At 38.4% G+C, this 27,378-nt stretch overlaps 1 protein-coding gene across 1 annotated transcript in view; it reads left to right on the top strand.

Annotated features, from left to right (window-relative positions):
• Nucleotides 1-4,302: 4,302 nt before the first annotated feature.
• DLAT (dihydrolipoamide S-acetyltransferase) overlaps nt 4,303-27,378 on the top strand; it is a 29,178-nt gene continuing 6,102 nt past the window's right edge. The window contains exons 1-11 of the mRNA XM_007936548.2: nt 4,303-4,581; nt 4,989-5,090; nt 5,586-5,710; nt 5,865-6,012; nt 8,274-8,400; nt 10,410-10,597; nt 11,971-12,124; nt 22,195-22,262; nt 23,281-23,373; nt 23,726-23,833; nt 25,284-25,399. Coding sequence (XP_007934739.1) covers nt 4,303-4,581; nt 4,989-5,090; nt 5,586-5,710; nt 5,865-6,012; nt 8,274-8,400; nt 10,410-10,597; nt 11,971-12,124; nt 22,195-22,262; nt 23,281-23,373; nt 23,726-23,833; nt 25,284-25,399 — 1,508 coding nt within the window. The remainder of the gene's footprint in view (nt 4,582-4,988; nt 5,091-5,585; nt 5,711-5,864; nt 6,013-8,273; nt 8,401-10,409; nt 10,598-11,970; nt 12,125-22,194; nt 22,263-23,280; nt 23,374-23,725; nt 23,834-25,283; nt 25,400-27,378) is intronic.

The raw sequence follows: 27,378 nt of genomic DNA, 5'->3' as shown, positions 1-27,378 counted from the left end.
ACTGGCTGCCCCTCATTTCAAAGCCAGGAGTTATTTTCTATTATATATTTAGTATAGACTGATCCTTTAGGGCACAGTTACAACCATGGGGCATGGAGTTGTGAATGGCAGGATTGATTCTGGGTGAAAAAACCCAGACTACTTTCTCATATGCAACACTGTCAAGTGTAGAAACTAAGAGTGGAACTTCTAACAATTACTTAGTAATTTCGGTTTTCTCATTCACTGACTAAACATCATCAACCAATTAGCCATCATTATATTTATATTCCCAAAAGCAGTCTGCCTGTGACCACCAATGTACACTGCCAAACAGAAGAGTCGGACAGATCAGTTCTGGGTTCTTGACCTGTCTGTCTCCAGTTCATATCCCCTTTTTAGCCATTTCAACAGACTACTCTTTGAGCTCTGAGATGACATCTTGTTGTTTTATATAGATGTGTCTTTTTAAATAGCTCATGTTTGGAGAATTCTTTTGTACTCATTTGCTTTTTGTCTGAGAACCATGTCTATTTTTATAACTGAGTGTGAGTTCTGTATACTCTCATATTCTGTACACTGTATCCATTTTCTAGAGAACCCAGTGGCTTTTATACAGGCTTTTCTTACTACCCCTTGTGATGTCAGAACAAGCTTTATTTTATGATGAGTGTACTGATGACAACTAGTTCCTGTTCCAATTCTACCTGCCAATTTTAATTGTGGAGGCAATGTTATATAATCCATGTGATTGCTCCTTTAGCAGACAGAAGGAGCTCAAAAGACATCTTGTTCTTTCATTGTAAATTTACCTGATAGTCTTGCTATTGAAGAATTTCTCACCAGAAACAACTGGGAAAGCAAATCAAAATCAAGAATAATTCATTGTGAAAGCAAACAAAAGGAAACAGTATACTCTGTTTTTATTTTCCCCCAGGAAGTCTGGAGAAAAAGTCCTCATGTCATAAATTTCTTTATTGCATGTATTTTAGTGTTAACGCTATAAGATAGTATGAGGATTATCAGGCCAAAATTTGTTATTGTAGTTCTACAACAATTTATCTTGAATGTCTGTCTCCTAAATTTTTTACTTTTCAGTCTTTCAGTAAAAACAGTCTTACCATTATGTGGAATTTAACTTTTCACAGAAAATTAAATCAGAGAAAAATCTGAGGTCCTCACCTTATTTGTCTTATGTATCTCTACGTCCTTTGGAAAAGGAGCTGCATGGCCTCAGTGCCTCCACTTGAAAGCTGAAGTTGAGTTCAGGGGACAAAAGGAGATTTTTTTCCCCCTTTACCTGGTTTAGCATGAACTGAAGTAGTGACTAAGCATCCCTACTATGTGATCTTTTGTGTAAAATGTGTTGGTAATCCTCATTCCAGTTTCTAAAGGGAGCGAAGCCTTCTGAGGAGGAGTACTCATTAATTCATTCTGCGTTGAATAGTCTCCTAGTTGGATGCACTGTAGCAGAAGTCCTCTTGACTTATGCATTATATTGCCTGTCCCTTAAAGGTATTTCAGTGGAATAGTCTATCCAAACAGCTGCTGGCATTCTCTTTCCTTGAGAAAACTAAGGAACTAGAATGTTGAGAATTTATAAAATAATCTCTAAACCCCTTTAGATTTAAAAAATAAATGACCCTCTCATATAAACTAGTTTACTGGTACAGAACTCAATTCCTTAAAAAGTCGTCGCTAAAACTGATGACTATTCTCTTGTTCAGTTCCCTGAATTAGCTGGGATTAGAACAAGTTACAGTTTGTGCCTAAAGAATCTGGTTAAATTCAATGCTACTTACAATTTTACAGCTATTTTTGACCAGGAGGGATGTAAATTAAGGAAATTATGTCCATGCAGTACATCCAATCCAGGAGGACTCTAATTACTAAAAAGCACTTAGGTCATTATTATTTTCATTTTTTTTCCCCATAAAATGAGCATTATGATTGCACACTCCTCCTATGTTTGAATTTATGTAAAAGGTATAGCTTGCCTAAAATACATATATATATATGTAAAGTTATATTTTCTTAGAAACATGGATGTTTGCAACTATTGCTTTCAAAGAGATTATTTCTGTGTATTCTCCCTGTTTTATGGCATGTTTTCATAAAAACTGTGTTATATCAAAGGTTTCTGATTATCAAAGTGATAACCAGTTTTAACTGCCTGTATGTACCAGATTTGTGTACTAATTAAAAAAAAAAAAACCTGAATAAAATGGAGTTTGCAAACTAAATACCATTAATCATCTTCACTTGTGTTTACTGATGAAGATTAATCAATAAACCATTTAGAGTTAATGAAAGTAAATCTTTTCAAGTGATCTCCTGGTAGTATGTTTACTCTCCACTTGGAGAGTGACGATAAGGATTACTTTATTGCCAATTGATAATTTGCTATTGGTATTTCTTTATAAGGACAAAATAGGTTATTATTACTATCAAAGAGGATTCATTGATTTAGTATTTTTCAAATTATACATATATGTGCAAATTAGAACCTGAGTTCTAACCTGAGTGTAAACTGTATGACAAAACAGTCTCTAACACAAAAGCAAGAAACATTAATAAAAGACTTTCAGAAATGTGTATTTAAAAGAACCAGAATTCCCAACTCAGTGTGAAAGCTGCCTCCCCCCTTCCCCAATATGAGTGTTTTATCTCTTCAACTTCAATGTTTTATATATCTGAATATTTAGCCTGTGTGCTTGGACTTCCAATTTCCAGTTTTTAACTATTAATTATACCAACGATCATGAAGAAATTGATCATGAAGATGGCGAATCTACCAAACCAAACCCACTGCCATCTATCTAGTTGATTTCAACTCATAGCGACCCTAGAAGACACGAGAACCACCACCCCATAGGGTTTTGAAGGCTGTACATCTTTATGGAAGCCGTCCCATCTGTCTTTAAGCGGCTGAGGGGGTTCAGGTGCTCCACCTTTAGTTAGCAGAATGCTTTAGATGACGGTGAAGGACCCGGCAATGTTTGCTGTTGTGTTTGTTGTTGTTATTTATCATCCAGTCGGACCAGACTCATAGTGAGTCCTCCTTGGGTTTCCCAGGCAGGATCACTTCGGAAGTAGATTGCCAAACCCACCTTCCGAGGAGTGGCTGGTGGGTTTGAACCGCCAGCCTTCTGGTTAGCAGTCAAGTGCTTTAGCCACTATGCTACCAGAGACAGATGGCCAGCCCTGACCTAGTGTCTCCCAGAGCCCAGAGAAGCTATCTCAAACGTAAGTTTTTGCTACTTAAAGGGATTCTGTGGTAAATTTTGGGTTAAAGGAAATCCGTTTTATAACCCTGCATACGCTTAATCCAGCTAAAGTACACTTCAATATGGGAATGTATCTTCCGCTTGGCGGTTCTTCGCGCCATTTGGCTGAGAAATCTGTTAATTCAGGTTTCTGGTTAGGCTACAAAATTGAAATTAAAATCTTTTGTAACCTAATACAGCCGGCGGGCAGCCGAAATCCAAGCCCCGCCACACTTGAGTCAGCAGAGGCTCAGGAAACCGCGCCTGAACGCTCCGATTCTCAATCCCTCCTTCCCTAGGGCGGTTTTTAGCGCCCTAAAGAGAGCGCTCTGAGACCCCGCCTTTTGGCCTGAGGCTCTCGGTGCCCAGTCCTTTTACGAAACTGGCTGGGAAGCAAAGTTGGGCAATTTACTTCCGTAGTGATACTGCCCTGGAAACCCAAGGAGGGGTCGCTATGAGTCGGGTCCGATTCCACGGCACATAACAACAACTCCAGCCCAGTCTCTGAGACCACACGCCTTCTCACTTTATTAAGCCAGCCTTAGCCGTCTTTTTGGAAGGAAGGTTGGGCAATTCTACTTCCGTAGTGATACTGCCTCGGAAACCCAAGGAGGGGTCGCTATGAGTCGGGCCGACTCCACGGCAAACAACAGCCGTCTTTTTAGGCCCCTCCCTTTTGGCTGTGCCCTTCTCATCTCCAAGGCCTCGTCCTCCCCTTTCCAATCCCTCTCCTCCGACTCCACTGCCTTCGAGTCCTTTACACCTCCTATTTCTCCCAAACTTCTGCCTTCGTGAGCTCGGCTGGAACGTTCCTGTCCCTATCACACCAAAGTAGCTGCCCCCACCAGCCCCTACCCATTCTTTACCTCCACTCTACAGAAAAGATACGCGGACACAGTATACATTTCTGGCCTGAGGAGGGGGTTGGGGGAAGCTTCAGGGCCCGTTTTACGACAACGTGCGGCTGCGCGGCGTGGCTGACGGCCGCGTCGTGCTGCTCGCGGAGAGGTCACTCCGGAGAAGGCGTTGAGTTTGGGTTGTGGATGTCGGTTGCGTTATGTGGCGCGTCTGTGCTCGACGAGCCCAGGCTGCAGCCCCAAGGGCGGGATTCGGGGCTCGGTGCGCGGCCTTAAAGGAGGGACCTGGAACTCTGTATGTGACCCCGCGATCTGGTCCGGCTCCGGCTCGTTGCAACAGCACAACCAAAGGGAATGGAGGGGTCCGTGCAGTCTGCAGCTGGAGCCCCAGCTCTTGGCCCACACCACGGAACCGCTTCCTGCTGCAGCTTTTGGGGTCGCCTGGCCGCCGCTGTTACAGTCTTCCCCCTCATCAGAAGGTGAGCCTCCGACCTGTCCTTCATGGGACTCCGTTGTCCTTCAAGTCAGACTTGGCTTCGAAACCTCCATCAGAGACCTCAGGATCTTCCACCCCTCTTAAAATACCTGTCATTGCCTTTCTTGCAAACCTTCATTTGCCGTTGCCCTTGAGCTTCCCTTTCCTCCTCAATTTATTGTAAGAAGAGCTCCAAGCCTGGGGTTATATGCGAAGCGCCTGCCGAGGTACATGCTCTGTCAGACCCATGGAAAGGAACTGGCATTTTATCTCCAGGGCCCGCGTGTAATGGAACCCAGTAAACTTTGCATTACATGAAATAAAATTGAATTAAAGCTTAACATCAGACTGAAAGTTAGGTCACCCTTTTTAAAGTTAACTGTTTCTCTCTCTCTCTTTTTTTTCCCCTAGGTTCCATTGCCTTCTCTTTCTCCCACGATGCAGGCAGGCACCATAGCCCGTTGGGAAAAAAAGGAAGGGGAAAAAATCAATGAGGGTGAACTAATTGCAGAGGTAAGTTGTTTTAAAATATGAAGTTAAGGTAGAAGGAACTGACCTAGCTACACTGAACATTAACTTTCTGGGTGGGTAGTACGCACTTTAAGGTGTTCTGGTGGCACAGTGGGTATTGCGTTTGGCTGCTAACCAGAAAGTTGGCGATTCAAACCCACCAGCTGCTTTGTTGTAGGAGGAAGAAGCAGTCTACTTCTGTAAAGATTTACAGCCTTAGAAACCCTGTGTGGGTTGACTATGAGTTGGAATTGACTTTGATGGTAGTGGGTTAGTATCTACTTTGCTTAAAAAACTATTTTGAGATTTATTTTTACTGCTTGGTCTTAGAGATGATTGGTTAGATAAGTTGTCAGCAGTGAGGCAAACTGATTTTAACTAAGATTTCTTTCAATGGTACCTTCTTTCATGTCTAACTGTTGAAGTGTGTGGTTCTAGACATGAGCTAATAAAGTTCAAAATGGCTGCACAAACTTACATTACTTTTTGTGTTCAGAGGTTGAAACTGATAAAGCCACAGTTGGGTTTGAGAGCATGGAAGAGTGTTATATGGCAAAGATACTTGTTGCTGAAGGTACCAGAGATGTTCCAGTTGGAGCAATCATCTGCATTACAGTTGAAAAGTGAGTGGTACCCTGATATACTGTGGAACTTTAGTGCAAAGTGGGGTATTTTAACTCAAGATTGAAAAGTTAGAAAGGCTTCCAAAGACTAGTTTTCTGGGAGCTGAAACTGCTTTTAACTCCCTTGTATTTATGCATTCTTTCTCTTCCTTAGGCCTGAGGATATTGAGGCCTTTAAAAATTATACTTTGGATTCCTCGGCAGCTCCTGCTCCACAAGCTGCCCCAACGCCAACGCCTGCTGCTCCACCACCTACACCTTCTGCTCAGGCTCCTGGTAGCTCATATCCCACTCACATGCAGGTGAGGCTCAGACTCTGCATGTTTGCTGTAGAGAATTTATTATTTATTCATTATTTTTCATAGATGGCTGTCACATCCTGAAAACCGGTATTAAATGTAGTTAGCTCTTGTCATTTAGAATAGAGATTTAAGCATGAAAATAACTTTTATTCTTAGTTGTTATTTCCAGGTGAGTGAACTTGGACAGCGCCTTTAACTTTTCTGAGCCTCTGTGTAGTGCAGAAGTGCAGTGTAGTGTAGAAAGTGCTTACACTTTCATTCAAGAACATTATGTTATGAATTTTGAGGAGGATTTGTACTTATCTCTGCTTCTGGTATAAATAGAGTTGATAGATGGTCTCAAGTGCTGTCTGTTGCATGAAAGTCCCCAGTTGGTGTTTTCCTTTGATATGTGGTGTTACATGCTGCATAACGTCCATTAGGGCAACATTCAACCTCATATATATCTGACCACATGTATGCCTGTGGTCCTAACCCCTGTAAAACCTATACATTAAAAATTTGAGTTACATACAATGGTTCTTAATAACAAATGGTGCTACTTTGTGATGCTCATCAAAACATTATTATTACTGTATTGTGTTAAAGATGGTTTAGTGTATCTGGAAGTGTTTCTTTAATGTTTTTTATGCATAGAAAGGTACATTATATATTATATACTAAAACAGATGTTTGACTGGCATTAGATACAAACCAATACTTAACCATTCCAACTTACATACAAATTCAATTGAAAGACAAACCTAGGTACAGAACTTCTGTGTAATCCAGGGATTGCATGTATATAATATGGTGTTAGTGCAATGTCCAAATCACATAATGTCCTATTTCACAAAATATATCATGGACATTAAGCCATTCATGACTGTATAATAGCATTGCAATAAAGGTGAAGACAGTAAATGGATTGCATTAACTAAATCAGTTTCTTAGATATTTGAGTTACTCCATGTATATTTGTGTGTTTTAGAGATATGGAAATGGAAAAAAAAAGCCACCCTTTTATTAAAGGATTAAGACTAGAACTTTATATTTGCTTATTTCATTTGTAAAAAATTCTGTATAAGAATGATTTTTTTTCCTTTGCACATAGTAATCTACTCTATGATCTGTTATTAACAATCACTTATGATGAAGTTGTGTCTTATGTTCAGTTCACATGTTTATTTCATCCTGTTTAGCAAATTCTGTGATACATGAGACTTAGTTCATTTCTCACCATTTTGTCTCAGTGGCTTTGTGTGCAAGTGTTAGAATTGTGCCTTAATTATCCTGTAAGATTCTCTGTGGAGATTTTTGGCTTCACAAAATTTAAGAAGCAGATAAAGAACCAGAAAAGCAGTTGAAAATTGTTTTAAAAATTAGATTTCTGAGGCTTTACTTTTTTTCTTCTTCTTTCTGACACATCTGACACATCAATGATTAAAATGATTTTTCACTCAGTATGATCCTATTGCTCATTAGATACAAAAGACTAAGAAGACAGCAAGTGAAACCCACAATAACTGAATAAGCATCCAAATTTAGTGGACACACAAGCATATAAATAGGAAAGCAATTTTTTATTTAGATTTGTCCATCTAATGTTTGGATTTTGTTGGGGTGGAAGTGACTATTGCAGTAGCAGTTCTGAATGTTAGTTAGGTTGGTTTTTTTTTTTAAACCTTGGAAAGATATCTGTGAAGTTGGGAGAAATGATGTTTTCTGGAATGAAAAGACAGTAGTGCCTAAGGCACTTGACTGCTAACCAGAAGGCTGGCAGTTCAAACCTACCAGCCACTCCTCGGAAGGAAGACTGGGCAATCTACTTCCATGGTGATACTGCCTCAGCAACCCAAGGAGGGGTTGCTATGAGTCGAGGCCGACTTGACGGCACATAACAACAACAACAGGTACAGAGCATAGTAAAATTTTGACAGAATGGTCTGGGCTAACTGAAAATTCCAGCTTAATTTAAGTGTTAAAAATAGGTGAAAAGCTCTATGCTTACTTACTGAGGAATTAATATTGACTGTCTAGAAGAAATGTTTCCCATCTCCCCATTGCTTTTGACTTTGGAAAGTAGGTTGTGATTTGAAGGATAATTTAATTGGTGGGAAGCTATCAATGCACGGTGCATTTGCTGTTATGGGAGCGTTGTGCAGATGGGGATTTGGATCGTCACGGTCACTGTCCTTCCACAAAATGATATAAGCTTGCCTGAGAGCCAGTGTGTCCAAGGTTTTTTAGACTGAAGCAATAATATGTATTTGTTTCTATAGGTACTTCTTCCTGCCCTCTCTCCTACCATGACCATGGGCACAGTTCAGAGATGGGAAAAAAAAGTGGGTGAGAAGCTAAGTGAAGGAGACTTATTGGCAGAGATAGAGACTGACAAGGCTACTATAGGTGAGATTTCTTCAGCTCTTACTGAATGGTTGAGGCACAAAGTTTTCCAATGAGGGAAAAGGATTGGCATCCTAACCTATATTGAGTGAGTGATAACATGAAAACTTTATATAATTCTTGGGATTCATTTCCTGGGACATGATATTTTATACCGAGAAAATTCACAGTTGGATTTATCATTTCCATACCATATTCTTAATGAATCAAGTAAGTCAATTCAGAGATTATTCTTAAGGCAGAGTTTGCTTCTTAGCCTAGTTATTACATTATTGAGAAGCCATATTAGGAGTGCCATTCTCTAAATGGGAAGAAGGAAGGAAAAAAGAAACAGAAGGTAATCTCCAAGGCAAGAAAATAGTAGAGAATCTAATATGACTTTGAGGAAAACTGACACCAGGATTTAATTTGTTTCCATAATTTGAGAATTACTGATAGAATATCTGTAATATTATATTTATGTTATATATGTGTGTGTGTGTGTGTGTGTATGTATACACACACACACATATATATATTTATAGATATACATACACACATGTAACCAAACCTATTGCCGTTGAATCGAGTCCAATTCATAGTGACCCTATAGGACAGAGTAGAATTGCGCCATAGGATAAATCTTTATAGAAGTAATCTATCACATCTGTCTCCTATAGAGTGGCTGGTAGGTTCCTATTGCTGACCTTTCAGTTGGCAGTCAAGTGCTTAACCACTTGTGCCAAGAGGGCTCCTCATATAAAAATAGTATATACCTGTTCGCCTAGCACATCACATATCCATGTACCCCATTTCTGATTTCTTTTGTGCTCACAAACACAATCCACATTATCATATATTAATAATATTTATAGATATTCTGTTTTCCCTGTATCCCATAATCACCACTAAAGGAAAGTCTGTTCATTCCCTAGAGTTGGAGTGGGAGATTGCTGGGCATCCTGTGTGGTGGCTGTTTCCAAATTGTGTGTTCTTCACACCCAATGATTCCTTGATGGTGCCTTAGGGTGAGGAAGGACTTAAAGAGTAGGGTTTTGTTCTGTATCCCACTCCCACCCATACCCCCTACTTACTTTCTCCAGAGCAAGTCCTTTTTATCTTTTTGCATGTTGTGTTTCCCCATGAGATTTTCTTAGAAGGGATTCTGTTCCTTCAAAACAAAACAAAACATGGAAATGATTGATTTATCTTCCAGTGTAACTTGAATATCAGTGTCACTGAACTATATTTTAACTCTGTTGTGGTTCTGGAGCATTAAAAAAAAAAAAGTATCTTTTATTGTATTTTAATTCTTAACTGGCAAATAGAAGGATTCATTAAGGATTATATTCATCAGGAAGAGGTACAGTGGCACAAAAAATCAAGATCGGGAAGACAAAGCTTGTCCTCTGATGGCTTCTTTAGTTGTATTTTTGCAACCTTTCATGTTTGAGTTCATAGTAAGAAAAGCAGCTGAATAAAACATAAGTTGTTAGTGCCATTGAAACCCTAGTAATGCTGTATTTCTTTACAATGAAATATTTGGAGTAATATCAAGTATAATGTCTTTGAAAAACTCCAGAAATGCTTTTAGGTATCCACTTTGGTAGCACCTTTAGTTTGACATTCATGAGGTTTTGATTTTAGCAGTTATAACTGATGCAGTTTTAGTCCTGTGGGTCTGTGGGGGGCCACCCTTGGGCTTTTATGAACAACTTTCAGAACTAACCATTGTCTGTAATCTCTCATAGTTTTATTTAACAAATACTTATTCAGTATTTACTTTGTACCAGATACTGTTGTAAGTATTCAAAACATATTAATTCATTTAATCTTTACAACATCCCTGTGAAGTAGGTACTATTATCATCCCCATTTTATAGGTAAAGAAACAGACACAGAGAGGTTCAGTAACTTGCAAAGAGGTTATGTAGCTAGTTCGAAGAAGGAGAGCCTTTTATTTAAAACTTTTGAGTTTGGAGGGATCATGGAGTCCTAATTTAAGTACCAAAATGTTTTTCTTTCTATTTAAGGTTTTGAAGTACAAGAAGAAGGTTACTTGGCAAAAATCCTGATTCCTGAAGGCACAAGAGATGTCCCCCTAGGAACTCCACTCTGTATCATTGTAGAAAAAGAAGCAGATATACCAGCATTTGCTGACTACAGGCCAACTGAAGTAACTGATTTAAAACCCCAAGCACCACCACCTACCCCTCTCCCGGTAGGTATGCTTCTAGAATTGAGGGAACATGTAGTCTTATTTATCTCTAAATGGAAGGGGTGAAAAGATGATCTCCTATGTTCCTTCAGGTTCTGTGATTCTGTGAATGAGAAAGGAGATAGTGAACATTTATGGAGACCTATAGAATATATGGCACTGTCCTATTCACTTAATAGTCAATTCTCTGATCTTTGTAGCTTTTCCCCCTGCTGCTGTCGTGAATCCTACTAAGACCAAAGCACAGTGAAGTTCCAGGTATTGACATAGCATGTTCTCTTTCTGCTTTAGATGCAGATCTCGTGGTTATCCATGACTCATTCCTCATTTTCTATAAAATTTACTATATAACCTCTGCTATTGACAGTGCTTTTTGTTGTTGTTGTTAAGTGCCGTCGAGTCAGACTTGACTCGTAGTGACTCCTCCTTGGGTTTCTGAGGCGGTATCACTACAGAAGTAGATTGCCCAACCTTCCTTCCGAGGAGTGGCTGGTGGGTTTGAACCTCCAGCCTTCTGGTTAGCAGTCAAGTGCCTTAGGCACCACGCCACCAGAGCTCCTGGTGCTTTTAGTGCTCCTGGTACTTTTAGTGTTTACATATTATCCTAGGTCAAGCATATATTTGTAATTCATGGGAACTTTTTTTTTTTTTTAAATTGTGATTTGGGTGAAAGTTTATAGAGCAAATTCACTTTCCATATAGCAGTTCACACACGCGTCGTCTCATGACATTGACTACATTTTACCCCAATGCAATAGCTCCCCTCAATTTATGGGAACTTTGACATAGAATTAAGTATATCATTATGAGTGATTTCACCTATAACATGAACTTGTATGAACTCTTAACCATAGGCTTCTGCAGATGCTAGAATCATGTGAGTTTAGACTAGATATTCATTTCAGAGATTACTGACTATCATACATTTCATTGGGAGCTAGCAAGTAGCAGTATTGATTTATTTCTTAAGATTTTTTTCAGCTTGTAATGTTGTGGGATAATTTTGGATTTTGAAATTAGGTTAAGTTAAAAAAACAAAAAACAATTTGTGATGTAAGAGAATGACAGTAAAGGTGCAGCAAGTGAAGAAAGGTTGTAAAGATACTGTACACTGGTCAGCAATATTAAATTCCATGCTTCTTTATGTTATGGAATAGAAGAACTTGACTTTTTCCTATCTTTGACAAAGTATTATTTTTGTTATTTCATATTGCTGTATTACATTGGTTAAGTAGAAAACAAAACTACATTATGATCTTTGGAGAAAAGTTGAGAATTATTTAATGAGAACAGCTTTTGACTTATTAAATGTAAATTTTGAATTCTTCACATCACTCTTTGCAATGATGAATTAATGTTTTGTAACTTTTCAAAAGGTGGCCACTGCTCCTCCCACTCCTCAACCTGTAGCCCCTGTACCTTCAGCTGCCCGCCCAGCCACTCCTGTGGGACCAAAGGGAAGGATATTTGTTAGCCCTCTTGCAAAGAAACTGGCATCAGAAAAAGGGATTGACCTTACACAAGTAAAAGGTAAGTCTGTTTCTGCAGAATGGGGTTGTAAAGTTAAAATTTAGTTGAATTTCCTCCTTAAAACTGGCAAGTACAACTACAGCCTTCTTAACTGGCATAGTGGGGAGAAGGGTGAAGGAGGAAAGTATCTCTGCTACTGCCACTGCAGAGCAGTGAAACTATTCTGTTTTGCTTAGTCTGCCTACCTACGCAGTATTTTTTATTTTTGCAGTTTTGATAACCTTTTTTCATTCTGCTCTATTCATGTAAACCATGCTTAATTGTTGGTGATAGCTGAAAGTATAGGGTGCTTGTTCAGGAAGGGTAGGTTATGGGACTTGATACTGTAATAAGAAGAAACCTCTATTAGTGCTAGGTTGACTGACTATAGCAATATGCAAGAAATAGAAATGTGAAGTTGGGTTGTTTGAAGTGACTTAATGGAATAAAATTCATGCAAAACTGAACTAATGCTCCTTGAGGGCACAGGAAGATACTTTACTCATCTTTCCTCCACAAAGAGAAAGTAGTGCTTAGTGATAAGAGTACAGGATTTGAAATGAGACCACCTAAGGTTAAATCTTGACTTCATCATTTTTTCTGTAGATGTCTTTAGGGAATTACTTAACCTATCTGTTTTCCTGTCTGTAAAATGGGGATAATAATTAGTGTACATTATATAGAATTATGAGAATTAAATGCTCGAAAGCAGGCAAGATGCTTAGAACAGTATCTAGCATGTAATTATTATTAAGTACATACTAGTTTGTCATATTAATATTGCACTTAAATGTTTTTGAACTAAACATAAGCTAAAATTTAACGTAAGGTAACTAAGATATTTATTTTGAAAAGTGGGAAATTATTATTACTGAAACATAGTTTGATGGTTGGTACTACGCACCAGGCATTTAACTTACCACATTTAATTACGCACCACTTCTCTAAGGTAAAAATGATCACTTGTAAGTTTTAAATAATAAAATGGAAACTTTTAAGAGATCTCCCTTCCTATTAAGTAATAAAGTTGAGATTTGAATCTAGATTAGTTTAACTCTAAAGCCTGTATTCTACTCAGTATCCCATGCTGCCAACTATTTTAATGCTCTGCCATCCTTAATTACTAAAGGGAAATATGGTTATTTCCTAAATTGTCCAGTTATGGGCCCTCAGTGCTGATTATCATCTGGCTGGATTCTACTATATTTTCTGGTTATAAAGCAAGCCAATCTCAAGACAACTATAGAATGTTGTAGATTTTTTTGGACCTCAGAGAATTACTAATATTGGCAAATCTATTCTTTCATTTTAATGTTGCTTTACTAATGTTGCCATTCTTTTGTATATGTGATTAAAATCAGGGACAGCAATATGAGGATTAAATGTGTTTATGTATTTTAACAGAAAAAGGAATATAGTTAACAATTATATATCAACAATTTAGACAAATAAAGGACCATTTATTTAGCAACTTTGGCTACTTTGCTAAAGATACAAGTGGAAAAATCCTAATATTTTTATCACGTAGGCTTACTGTTGTTGTTGTTATGTGCTGTCGAGTTGGACCCGACTCATAGTGACCCCACCTTGGGTTGCTGAGGCAATTTCACTACGGAAGTAGATTGCCCAACCTTCCTTCATAGTTGGGTGATTTATTTATTATTTCAATCATTGAGTACTATCTGCATTAGGCATTTGTTCCTAAGAATAAAAAAGACACAATTTCAGTTGTCAAGGTTCTTATATTACCAGTGATAAGTAATTAAAGGAATATAAAGGAAGTATAGCGTAGCAGTTAAGAGTTTAGGAGCTAGAGCTGGAATGTTTGGATTTGAATCCCAGCTCTGCCATATACTAGCTTGGAAAAGTCATCCTAACTTTTTTCAGTTTATTCATTTGTAAATAAAAATAATACTTCAAAAGGCTGTGAGAATTAAGTGTGGTTATGTATATGTAGTACTTGGAGAAAGTGTATTTTTAAGTATTAGCTATAATGATGATAATTTATTATTTACAAAGATAATTTAAATGCTAAGAAAGAAGGACTGAATGATATACTAGTGTGTGACAGAGTGGATAAATATGCAGTCATGACTGCTTTTAGATGGGGTGGTTGGGGAAGATCTTTCTGATGAGATGACATTTAATCTGACCTGAAAGATGAGGAGTGAGCTGTGAGTCAGGTGAAGAACTAGGGAAAGAGTATTTTGGGCAGAGAGACCAAGAGTACACAGTCTGAGGTAGGGAAGAGCTTGGCAAATTTCAGCAACATAGAGGAGACCAGTAAACAAAGTGGAGCATAGGGAGCAAAGGATCTAGTGATGGGAGATGAGTTTGGAGAGAAATAAGGGTGAAAACATGAAAGACCTTATAAGTCATGATAAAGTTTTCATTTTATTTAATGTATAGTAGGAAGCTCCCCTTCTACCACTCGTCTATCAGTTTTTTGTACTATGGTGGCTTGAGTGTTGCTGTGAGGCTGGAGGTTGTGCCACCGGTATTTCTAATACCAGCAGGGTCGCCCATGGTGGACAGGTTTCAGTGGAGCTTTCAAACTAAGACAGATGGGGAAGAAAGACAGGACCATGCACTTCTGGAAAAATTGTCCACTGAAAACTTTATGAAGAGCAGTGGAACACTGTCTTTTCCTGGAAAACTTTATGAGTAGCAGTGAAACTTTGATAATAGTGCTGATGATGAGCCCCTAAGATTGGAGGGCACTCAAGATACAACTAGGGAAGAGCTGCCTCCTCAAAGTAGAGTGGACTTTAATGATGTGGATGAAGTAAAGCTTTTGGGATCTTCATTTGCTGATGGGGCACAACTCATAATGGGAAGAAACAGCTGCAAACATTCATTAATATTCAAAATATGGAAAGTCTGAAATATGATCTAGGAAAATTGGAAGTTGTCAAAAATGAAATGGAACTCATAAAGATTGATACCCTAGGCATTAGTGAGCTAATGGACTGGTAGTGGCCGTTTTGAATCATATACGCTCTACTGTGCCAGGAATGACAAATTTAAGAGGAATGGTCCCACATTCATAATCAAAAAGAACATTTCAAGTTCTATCCTGAAGTACAGTGCTGTCAGTGATAGGATAATATCCATACACCTACAAAGAACACCAGTTAATAATACTACTATTCAAATTTATGCACCACCACCAAAGCGAAAGATGAAAAAATTAAAGGTTTTTACCAACTTCTGCGGTCTGAAATTGACCAAACATGCAATCAGGATGTATTGATAATTACTAAAAAAAAAAAAAAAACCTCTGACCAAACTCATTGTTGTCAATTCAGATGCAACTCATAGCAACCCCTCCTTGGGTGTCCAAGGCAGTATCGCTAGGGAAGTAGATGGCCTAACCTTCCTTCTGAGGAGTGGTTGGTGGATTTGAACCTCCAGCCTTCTGGTTAGCAGTCAAATGCCCTAGGCACTATGCCACCAGAGCTCCCACAATCAATAATTACTGGTGATTGGAATGTGAAAGTTAGAAATAAGGAAGGATCAGCAGTTGGAAAATAAGGCTGTGGTGATAGAAATGATGCCAGAAATCACATGATAAAATTTTGGAAGACAAGACTTATTAAAAACACCTTTTTTCAACAACATAAACAGTGATTATACATGTGCAACTCCCCAGATGGAATACACAGGAATCAAATGGACTACATGTGTGGAAAGAGGCAAAGGAGAAGCTCAATATCATCAGTCAAAACAAGGCCAGAAACTGACTGTGAAACAGACCATCAATTGCTCATATGCAAGTTTAGATTGAAGCTGAAGAAAATTAAAACAAGCCCAGATAACCAAAATATGACCTTGATTATATCCCACCTGAATTTAGTGACCAATTTAAGAATAGAGTTGACACATCGAACACCAGTGACCAAACACCAGACGAGTTGTGGGATGACATCAAGAACATCATACATGAAGCAAGCAAATGGTCATTAAAAAGACAGGAAAGGAAGCAAATACAAAATGGATCAGAAGTCTCTGAAACTTGCTCTTGAATGGAGAGTAGTTAAAGTGAATGGAAGAGGTGATGAAATAAAAGAACTAAACAGAAGATTTCAAAGGGCAGTTTGAGAAGAGAAAGTAACACAATGAAATACAAAGTTCTGGAGTTAGAAAACCAAAGGGAAGAGCATGCTCAGCGTTTCTCAAGGTGAAGTAAGATAAAAATTAAAGCCTTGAGTTGCAATGTTGTAGGATTTTTTTGCAGAAAATATTGAATGATGCAGGAAACATCAAAAGAAGATGGAAGGGATACAGAGTCACTGTATCAAAACGAATTGTTCAATGTCCAACTCTTTCAGGAGGTAGCATATGATTAAGAACCAATGGCATTGAAGGACAAAGTGGAAGCTGCTCTGAAGGAATTGGTGAAAAACAAGGCTCCAGGAATTGACAATTACCCATTGAGATATTTCAACAAATGGATGCAGCTCTGGAGACACTCATTTATGCCAGAATTTTGGAAGACAGCTACCTGGCCAAATGACTGGAAGAGATGGATATTTGTGCCCATTCAAAAAAAAAAAAAAAGCTATCCGACAGAATATGGAAATTATTGAACAATGTCATTAATGTCACAGGATCTCTGGTGGTGTAGTGAGTAAGGCATTTGGTTGCTAACCAGAAGGTCAGCCGTTCAAACCCAGCAGCTGCTCTATGGGAGGAAAATGAGGCAATCTACTTTCATAAAGATTTACAGCCTTGGAAATCCATTGGGGGTCTCTATGAGTCAGAATACACTTGATGGCAGTGAGTTTATCATTAATATCACTTGCAAAATTATAAAATTTTGCTGAGGATAATTCAAAAACAGTTGCAACAGTATCTTGACAGGGAACTTCCAGAAATGCAAGCTGGATTCAGGAAAGAACATTGAACCAGGGATATCATTGCTGATGTCAGATGGATCTTGGCTGGAAGCAAAGAATACCAGAAAGAGATTTACTTATGTTTTATTGATTATGCAAAAGCATTCGACTGTGTGCATTGTAACAAACTATGGATAATACTGTGAAGAATGGGAATTCCAGAACACTTACTTGTGCTTGTGAGGAACTTGTACATAGATCAGGAGACTTTTGTTTGAATAGAACAAGGAGATACTGTGTGTTTTAAAATCAGGAACGCTGTGTATCAAGGTTATATCTTTTCACCATAATTATTCAATCTGTATGCTGAGTAAATAATCCAAAAAGCTGGACTATATGAAGAAGAACATGGCAGCATCGGGATTGGAAGAAGACTTATTAACAACCTATAATATGGAGATGACACACCCTTGCTTGCTGAAAGTGAAGGTGACTTGAAGCACTTACTGATGAGGATCAAAGACTACAGTCTTCAGTATGGATTACACCTTAACGTAAAGAAAATGAAAATCCTCACAACTGGACCAATAACCAACATCAGAATAAATGGAGAAAAGATTGAAATAGTCAGGGATTTAATTTTATTTGGGTCCATAATCTACAGCCATGGAAGCAGCAGTCAAGAAATAGATGCCATAAAAAAAAAAAAAAAAAAAAGCGGGGAACAGGTTTGCTGGCCTGATGGAGCCTGGTGGAACCACTGAGATATGGCCCCTAGCTGCCCTTCAGGTCTGGAATTGAATGCACGCCTGTGGCTTACAGCCAAACAATAGGCATATTAGTTGAGCATTTACCTGAGGTAGATTCACTCCTTGGAGAGAACAAGCATGAGAGAAAGAAGGGCTGCTCAGGCACAGGGAGACAGCTCAGGGGGGCAGGAGTGCATGGAGGGATGGACACGGAAGAGGTAACTATCAGGAGGAAGTGGGAGGGGAGATGTTGTGCTAAATTGTGGTCAATGTCATGAGACAAAGGGTATGTGATCTGCTGTATGGAAAGTGTATTTGCTCTGTAAATTTTCACCCAAATGACAATAAAAAAAAGAAAAAAGAAATAGATGCCGTATTGTGCTAGGCAGATCTGCTGCAAGGAACTTCTTCAAAAGTATTAAAATAGCAAAGATGTCACTTTGAAGACTAAGGTGCACCTAACTCAAGTCATGGGTTAGGTTTCAGTCACCTCATGTGCATGTGAAATGTGGACAGTGAATAAGGAAGACTGAAGAACAATTAATGCCTTTAAATTGTGTTGGCAAATAATACTGAAAATAACATGGACTGCTAAAACAACAAATAAATCTGTTTTGGAAGAAATGCAGCCAGACTGTTCCTTAGAAGCAAGAATGGCCAGATTTCGTCTCACTTACTTTGGTCATGTTGTCAGAAGGGACCAGTCCCTTGAGAAGGATATCATGCTTGGTGAAGTGAATGGTCAGAGAAAAAGGGGATGAGATTCAACGAGATGGATTGACACAGTGGCTGCAATGATGGGTTCAAGCATAGCAAGGATTGTAAGGATGGCACATGACCAAGGCAGTGTTTTGTTCAGTTGTACAAAGGGTTGCTATGAGTTGCAGTCGACTCAACAGCACCTACCACCACCACCAACAGGAAGCCATTGAAGGATTTAAGCAAGAAATGACATAAAATGATTTACATTTTTTGAAGATCATTTCAGCTACTTTGTGGAAATGGATTAAATGAACCCATTAAGATGCTATTGGTGGAGCTGATGATGGTAGCTTAGAGTAGGATGGTGAAAGTGGGAATGGAAAGAAATGGACAGATGCAAGATGTGTTTTAGAGATCAAAGCAACAGAACTTAGCCAAATATTGGATATGGGTACTTGACAACTGTAGTTTTAGAAGAAAGGTGGGGTGGAAGTCTATCTAGATAGGTTGAGAATTGAAAAGTGGATGAAGAAGTAGAGATACTATTATAGACAATTTATTCAAGAAGCTGTGCTGTGAAGGGAGTGTAGCTTTTGGAGAATAGGAGTTTAGGAGTGGGTTTAAGATGAGCGATAGTAGAACGAGCCTAGTAGAGAGTTTCTCATCTGTGGCACTATTAACATTTTGGGCCAGATGATTCTTAGTTTGGGGTGGGGGCAGAGGTGTCCTATGCATTGTAGAGTGTTTAGCAACATCTCTGGCCGGTATCTACTAAATGGCAGTAGCAGCCCCCAAGTTGTGGCAGTCAAAGATATCTTCACACATTGCCAAATGCCCCCCCCCCCAAGCAGGGAGAGGGAGATTGTCTCAGTTGAGAACCACTGGTCCAGTAGAAAGGCCAGTGATGCTGAAAGGGAGAAAGGGCAGAGTAATTTGGCAAGAACAAAGATCTTGAGAATGTAATTGGGAGTCAAGTTGGCCTTTGAAAGGAATTAGGAACATTTGTATATTTTAACAAGAGGGAAAAGAATATGGATGGTTTTATAGGTTGGGTTGTAGAAGCTGAGGGCTACTCTTCTATTTGATCAATAAAGCTTAAAACGAGAGTATCAGCTAGAGAGTGAGTATGGGAAGGTTTGAAGTTAGAGAGGTTATGAAGTAATAATCTCAGATGAAACGTAAACTTAAGTGAAACCTAATTGAATTTCTGGGAAGTTTTGTGTGTCTGTTTTAGAATTTTGAATCAATTTATAGTATATAGTCAGTCAGCCCAGGTGTGTAATTTTTATCCAGCAACATTCAACTACTCTGGTGCTGGCATGAAAAAGGCCAAAGTTGTTTTAGAGTTTTACAACGGAGTGATTATAATGGTGATCTGTAGAATCTAAACTGGGTAAGGAGGGAAGCGAAGACAAGAGGGAGAGTGCATAATGAGAGTCACGGAGTGGAGGTCTTGATCAGTTGGACAGTATTTTGCAGTGTGGGAGGGGACAGTCTAGAATAATAAGTTGAAAGAATCAGTGATGGCAGCAAGAGAGAGGGTTGCTTAAAATTCAGAGAGGTGTTGTTAATGCTGATCACCAGGTCTAGAACTTAACCCTAGAAGCTGAGGGAAGTCTTATTAGTTGGAGGAGAAGAGTTGAAGATGAATAGGTGAACACACTTAGAAGCCTAGGTGCTAGATAGGTTTTGGTCCCAGAAACAGTGGGCCAGGATCCAAATGAATCTGAATGAAGAGGGGTAATTACAAATTAGTAGATGAGAGATAGCAAAGAGAGGAGTAAGTTATATAGTCAGATGGCATGAATTTCAAAGGAAGTTCAGGTTTTTGAAAAGCGGAGGAGGGAAAATCATTTGGAGTAAGTGGTTGTGGAGAGCAAAGAGGACACCTAACCCTTGTCCTGACCCAGAGGAATTTTGTTGTTGTTGTTAGGTGCCGTCGAGTCTGCTTCAAATCATAGTGACCCTATGTACAACACGACGAAACATTGTCCGGTCCTGCACCAGGAATTTTAGGTGTAGATGAAAAACCAATTAGGGAAGTACTAAGGGGAAAGTTGAATAGAGGGTTAGCTTATTTAGCAAACTTGACCAAAATGTTATCCTTTGGGAAAAAATTGTGTTAAGGCCTAAACTCTAATGTTAGAGGTTGCTTATGTCTCAAAGCTACCCATATAATATTTCCTATATTTCTGTAGTGCTGAGCACTTTTATATCACTCTCCAGTTTTGTCCTCATAGCAATCCTATGAGCGATGGCTGATATTATAATCCTTATCCTACAGATAAGAAGACTTAAGACCAGATGAGATTACGTGACTGTGGTCATCTGTGTAGTTTATGTTTGACAAGGACCTTACATCCTAGTCCAGTATTTGTACCATATTCCTTTATGGTGGAGTATTGTACCTCTTAGGAGCTCTGGTAGCGTAGTGCCTAAGGCACTCGACTGCTAACCAGAAGGCTGGCGGTTCAAACCCATCAGCCACTCCTTGGAAGGAAGGTTGGGCAATCTACTTCCATAGTGATACTGCCTCAGAAACCCAAGGAGGGGTCGCTAAGAGTCGGGTCTGACTCGACGGCACATAACAACAACAACATTGTACCTCCTTGGGCAAATAGGTGAAAAGATTTCAACTAATTCCTAATGTTAGTTTCATCTAAACTCAGGAAATTCTTATGGGTGGCTGAGGCTTGTGCTACAAGTTTCTTCTTCTTGAGGTGCTCTGGTGGCCAGGCTGGCCATGGTTGTAAGGGGAGGTTATGGTTTCTGTCTTTTATAAAGAAGAGAATCTAACAGGGGAATACTGCCACCTCTGTTCTAGAGCTCCTGGTGAGGATAAACACAATCCTAGCCAACTCCTCAGTTTTCGTAATGAAGGAAAGGAGTTGGGAAGAACCGCACACAACGAGAGTCCTTTTAAAAGTCTGCCTTGGGGGAAGATGAATCAATTTGACCAAATTTATTCTAGAAGTGGGCCAATGTAAAAGGTATTCTAATAACTTAATTCTGGATCTTCTTAGAATTAAGGTTCAGGATTATCTACTTGGGTCTAAAATTAATTCTGAGAGGTTGGGACGGGAGGAGGGAAGAAAATGGAATAAATAAAATTAATCATATTGAGAGAACTTTGAAGATCCCTTCCCATATATGACATTACACATATTTCCTTTACTGTCTCTAACACTGGCCAGTTTACAGTCTGGGCCACTGTGAGAAAGCCGAGAGTGATGGAGACTGAGTGGCAATGAAAAATTATGTGTGCTGCTTAACTGTCCTCGTGGGACCAAAATCCAAAAAACTGATATGCCCAGTTTGTCCAAAACAGCTATCATGTCTGTTGATTCTGTGCAAAGGGAATTCTTTATGGCCAAGTGAATCTAGAACCTAAATGAAATCAATTTCAGAGTTTGAAAAGGATCTTTTGGAGATAACCAGGAGGAGGTAGCTAATCTTCCTTTGAAAGTATAAACTGTACTCAGCATTATTCTTATGTTTGTATTCCTCATTTTAAAAGTCATCAAGGTGAAAAAAATCAGATTTAATTAGATAAACCTATAAAAGAGAAGTAGATAAAATATTTGTGATAGTTGAAACAGATCATGCAAAGTATTCTGTATGAATTAAATTAATAATTGACAAAAGCTAGTGTTCTTTTCAGGGAGAACTTTAAGGGGCAGGACTGAAGGCTGTGATCCTTCAGAGTGTTTCTGATAGAAATCACTTAGGATTACACTGTTGATCTTTTTTGGGATTGCAACCGTATGCCGTCATGTATATGTTGTATCTTTATCTCTTCCAGGGACGGGACCAGATGGTAGAATCATCAAGAAGGACATTGACTCTTTTGTGCCTACCAAAGCTGCTCCTGTGAGTTGCATTTGACTTTTTTTTTTTTTGGTAGTTTGTTCCTTAAAAAATACTTTGTCTAGACTTTTATGTTTCGTATGTTAATTTGTATTTAACCAGAGTATGTTTTCTTTTTGTCTCATTTCAGTGGCTTAGTGGTACTTAGATGTGAATGTGCTGTCATTTTTATACAAAATCAAAAATGGTACTACATTGACATGTATTCCAAATTTTTGTTTTTGTAGTAATATTGAATATTGACTGATCCTAATTCAGCCCCTATTTTTAAAAGCATGTTGGCAAGTTTATTGATTTGAGTTTCAAATTTATTGTTAGTCCACAAAGGGATTAAATCCATATAGCCAACTTCTGTTTGATTGTTTAAAGTGCTAATATAATCAAAAGTACAGAAAATGATTCAGTTTAGATGTTTCCTTTAAAATGAAAGATTTGTCATTGTGTTTTCTTCTTAACACTGTTCAAGATAACTTTTTAATATTTATCTCTTAACCCTTTCACTTTAGAATGCCTTGATTACTTTTCTTGAAAATTAGTTTGCAAAACCAAAATTATTTTGACAAAACTAGTCATTGAAATGTACTCTAGTTCAAGGAAGGGTAACACAAAACATGATTTCAGAATTCTAAGTTAAAAAAAAGAGAAAAGAACCTATTAAATGAGTCTCTTTTGCTCTCTGGGGATAGAAATAACTATTTTTCTTTAATACTTTAAATTTCTACTTTGCTATATATAAAAGGGTGCTCTGGTGGCATAGTGCCTAAGGCATTTGACTGCTAACCAGAAGGCTGGTGGTTCAACTTACCAGCCACTCCTCGGGAGGAAGATTGTTCAATCTGCTTCCGTAGAGATACCACCTTGGAAACCCAAGCAGGGGTTGCTATGAGCCGGAAGCGACTCAACAGTAGTGAGTTTGGTTTTGGTATATATAAAAAAGTCATTGGCAGTCTTTCCTAGGTGCTCATGCTAAGATGGAGCTACAGTTTCTAAGAGGATTTTTTTTTGCTTTTCTCCCTCATAGGCTCCAGCAGCTGCTGTATCTCCCCCAGTTCCAGGAGTGGCACCACTTCCTACAGGTGTCTTCACAGATATCCCAATCAGCAACATTCGCCGAGTAAGAGTATTACCATAATCTGCAAACAAAACTGTTGAGGGCACTTTTGCATTGATTGATGAATTGGATGGTTTAAAAACACTAACAGAGGCTTTTTTCTGTTGGGAATCTTGGATGCTTAGTTTAAGGGATGTTGGGTTTTGTCATTGAGTACTTAGGATAAATAAATCAGTGTGTTCTGATTAAATACTATTAGAAGATGCTAAATTATATAATCTTCCATCTTCCAACTCTAATAATGCTTAGGTAAACATTACTGGGGAGTAGGGTGAAAGGAGCAAGCTGAACCTTGAATTAAGTAAGGTCTCAAGTCAAGTCAAATCAATTGATTTTTTAATCTCTTTGGTTTCAGGTTATTGCACAGCGGTTAATGCAATCTAAGCAAACCATACCTCATTATTACCTTTCTATTGATGTAAATATGGGAGAAGTTTTGTCAGTTCGGAAAGAACTTAATAAGGTAAAGGTCTGGAAATTCCAACTCTCTAATACTAAAAAGTTAATTTCCCTACAAAGCATTTACATTTTACCCATAAAATTTGTTACAGTATGCCAGTTGCAGAGAACATTGTGGAGAATTTTCATTTGCTAGCCTCAAAAAAAAACTTACCAATGTTACCTTTGCTATAGATAGATTTTAATCTAATAGAGTCACTGCCATTCTGAGACTGTTTGAATGTCTTTTGGCAAGTAAGATACAGTGTGTTTGCTTTATGTTTATAGTCAAGTATCAAGCACCTACCATGTTTATTTTAAGGCACTTTTCGGAACATAGCATAAAGCATGGTTTTTTCCATGAGTTTATAATCTAATTGGGGGAGATAATACATATGAAAAAGAGACATCAACTTTTATTAAAGTAAAAATATTATTTATAGATTGGTCTCTCTATGGTAATACCCCTTAATTTTCTGCTAAATTACATTATATAAGGTTAAGTGTTTTAGGGATTCAGAGGAGGAAATCATCAGAATTTACAATAGTGTGAGAAAAACTTTGTTGAACCATAGAGCAGGGGGAGGGCTTGCCTTGGCAAAGAAGTTGAAATAAGATCATTCTAATGATGGAATATCACAAGGGTAAAGTATACGTAAGGAGTCTCTAGGTGCAAAGGGTTGTTAAGGGCTCAGCTATTAACCAGAAGGTTAGAGCCCATCCAAAGGCTCCTGAGAAGAAAGGCTACTTCCAAAAGATCACAGCCATTGAAAACCCTATGGAATGCAGGTCTACTGTGAGACACACAGGTTTCCCAAGAACAGGAATCGACTGGAGGGGCAACATTTTAAAAAATGCTTAAAAATGGAAATACAGTTGGCCCATGAGGAAGATAAGAGATTACTTTTTCTAGAGCAGATAGACAATAAGTCAGTTTAGGGAAGACCTTGGACTACAAGCAGAAGAATATGGATTTGGTGAATTAGGTAGTAAATAAGAAACCATTATATGTTTTTGATCAGTAAAGTGAAGTGATGATAACAATATTTTTAAAAAGATTAGTCTGATGGATGTATGCTGGCACATGTTGGCAATCTAGTTGTGCTTGTCATTGTAACCTAGACACGAAATAATGGTGATAAGGGTCTAAACCAGAGAGTGGCATTAAGAATGGAGTGAGAGAGAATGATAAATGAAGATATTTTCAAGGAAATGAAAAGTAAAAGCCATAGTCCTTAGAGTTGCCTATAAAGTTTGAGCTCTTCTGTAACCTCTCTGACCCTCTCTCCTACTCTTCTACCTGCTCACTCTGCTCCCGACACAGTGGTTGTTCAACACTCAGACTCTTAGGCCCTTTGTACTTACTGTTCCCTCTGGGTGGAATACTCTTTCTTGCCTCCCTTTCTCAAAGTTATATAGTTTCAGTTTTTTGTGGAGAGAAATTAAGAAACTACAGTGGTTTCTTGTCTTTCCAGATGATAGAAGGGCGTGGCAAAATATCAGTCAATGACTTCATCATAAAAGCTTCTGCTTTGGCATGTTTAAAAGTTCCTGAAGCAAATTCTTCTTGGCTGGACACAGTTATAAGACAGTAAGTATAACACTGCTGGGGAAGGTATATATCTATCAGTAATTTTCTTGTTTAACATATGACTAAGAGTGGAGGTCCTTCTAAGGAGAAATGGAAGACAGTTCTCTGATGAGGGGCAGATAACTTCTACAGGCAACAATGTGAAAACAATACAAAACTGTTTGTGAGATGGTGCTAAATTTAGTTAGCAAAGACTACAAATTCTTTGTATGAGTTTAGGAAAGGGAGATCAATGTACAAATATGTGTAATTAAACCAATACTATCTCACAAAGCAAGGCTGAAATAGATATTTTTCATTCACCAGTGAGTCCTTCTGAACTTTAGGAGACAAAATGGGAAACAAACAAAAATCCAGCATTTGTTAATATTGTATGATTGGCCTGATGCTTAGTATGTTTTGCATTTTATTTCATTTACTCCTCATAATAACCTTATGAGGTAGGTGCTTTCATTCACATTTTGTAGATGAAGCTAAGGCTCAGTGAGTTAAATAAGTTGCCCTGAGTTAATAGTAAGTGGCAGAACTGGGATTGGAGTCAGGATTCTGACTCCAAAGCCTAGGCTTTTTCTACATGTGGACTCTTTATTATTACTAACTTAATTTTTATAAAAATAATAGTATGTAGTTTGGAATATTGCTACATGGCTTACATTAAACCTATCCCAACCCTTAATCTGAGTCCCACTTCCAAAAAGCAAACACAAGGTTTAAACTATTGTTTCTTCTCAATTTACTTTTATTATTTCTAAATGACATTATGGATTTTTCAGTTCTTTTACTTTATTTGTTGAATGCTAGAAGAAAATTAAGATTTAGCTGTTATACCCTCCCTGCACACACACACACACACACACAGAGACACTCCCTCCCCCTGACATCCTCCCAAAATGACTGTAGCATAAATTTTGATTAAATCTGTATTCAAGTGTTAATATTTTTATGAATGAAAATACTGTTTGTGACTAAACCAAGTAGTATACTATGAATATTAACTTGATTTTAATGATTGCAAAACTTATGAATAGAACTAAAACATTTCTCAGTTTCGGTTATTTATACCAGGTATTCTGTTGGTTCTGATTTTATCCTTTGAGAAAAAATTCACTCTCCTCTTTGAGACTATCTGAGGGTCTAACTATTCCTGTAACAAATTACTGCTGTAACCGATTACTACAAACTTGGTGTTAGACAACGGACATTTATTCTCTGACAGTTCTGGAGGCCAGAGATCAAGGTGTCAGCATGGTCTCTGTCCATCCAAAAGATCTAGAGGAGTCTCTGCCTCTCCTGGTTTCTGGTAGCTCTTGCTGTTCCTTGGCTTATGGCTGCATAATTCTTATCTCTGCCTTTGTCTTCACATTCTCTTCTCTGTCTCTAGCTTCTCCTCTTCTTTCTCATATAAGGACATTTGTCATTGGATTTAGGACCCACGTGGGTAGTCAAAGATGATCTCATCTCAAGTTCCTTAACTTATTTCTGCAAAGACTTTCTGAAGTAGATTGCCCTTCTTCCAAATAAGGTCGTATTCACGGGTTCTGGGGGTTATAAAGTGGATGTAACTTTTTTGGGACATTGTTCAACTTACTACTTAGACTTTGAATCAGTATTCCAATTTTCACCACCTCTTCATACCACTAACTCAGATTTCTTTCTGGTACCTGAACAGAAGTAAGGAGCTCTAGTGGCGTAGTGTTTAAGGCATTTGACTGCTAACTGGAAGGTTGTTGTTGTTGTTATGTGCCGTCAAGTCGGCCCCGACTCATAGCGACCCCTCCTTGGGTTTCCGGAGGCAGTATCACTACGGAAGTAGGGTTGCCCAACCTTCCTTCCGAGGAGTGGCTGGTGGGTTTGAACCACCAGCCGTCTGGTTAGCAGGCAAGTGTCTTAGCCACTATGTCTTAGCCATAAAGCTTAACACCCTGAATTTCATGTATCTTAATATAAGAATTTATACATGTGGTTTATTACCATTTCAG

The sequence above is a fragment of the Orycteropus afer genome, unplaced genomic scaffold, assembly GCF_000298275.1.
Source record: "Orycteropus afer afer isolate SDZICR_OR568_19922 unplaced genomic scaffold, OryAfe1.0 scaffold00036, whole genome shotgun sequence".
Lineage (NCBI taxonomy): Eukaryota > Metazoa > Chordata > Mammalia > Tubulidentata > Orycteropodidae > Orycteropus > Orycteropus afer.
This window is presented reverse-complemented; position numbering and strand designations above follow the sequence as displayed.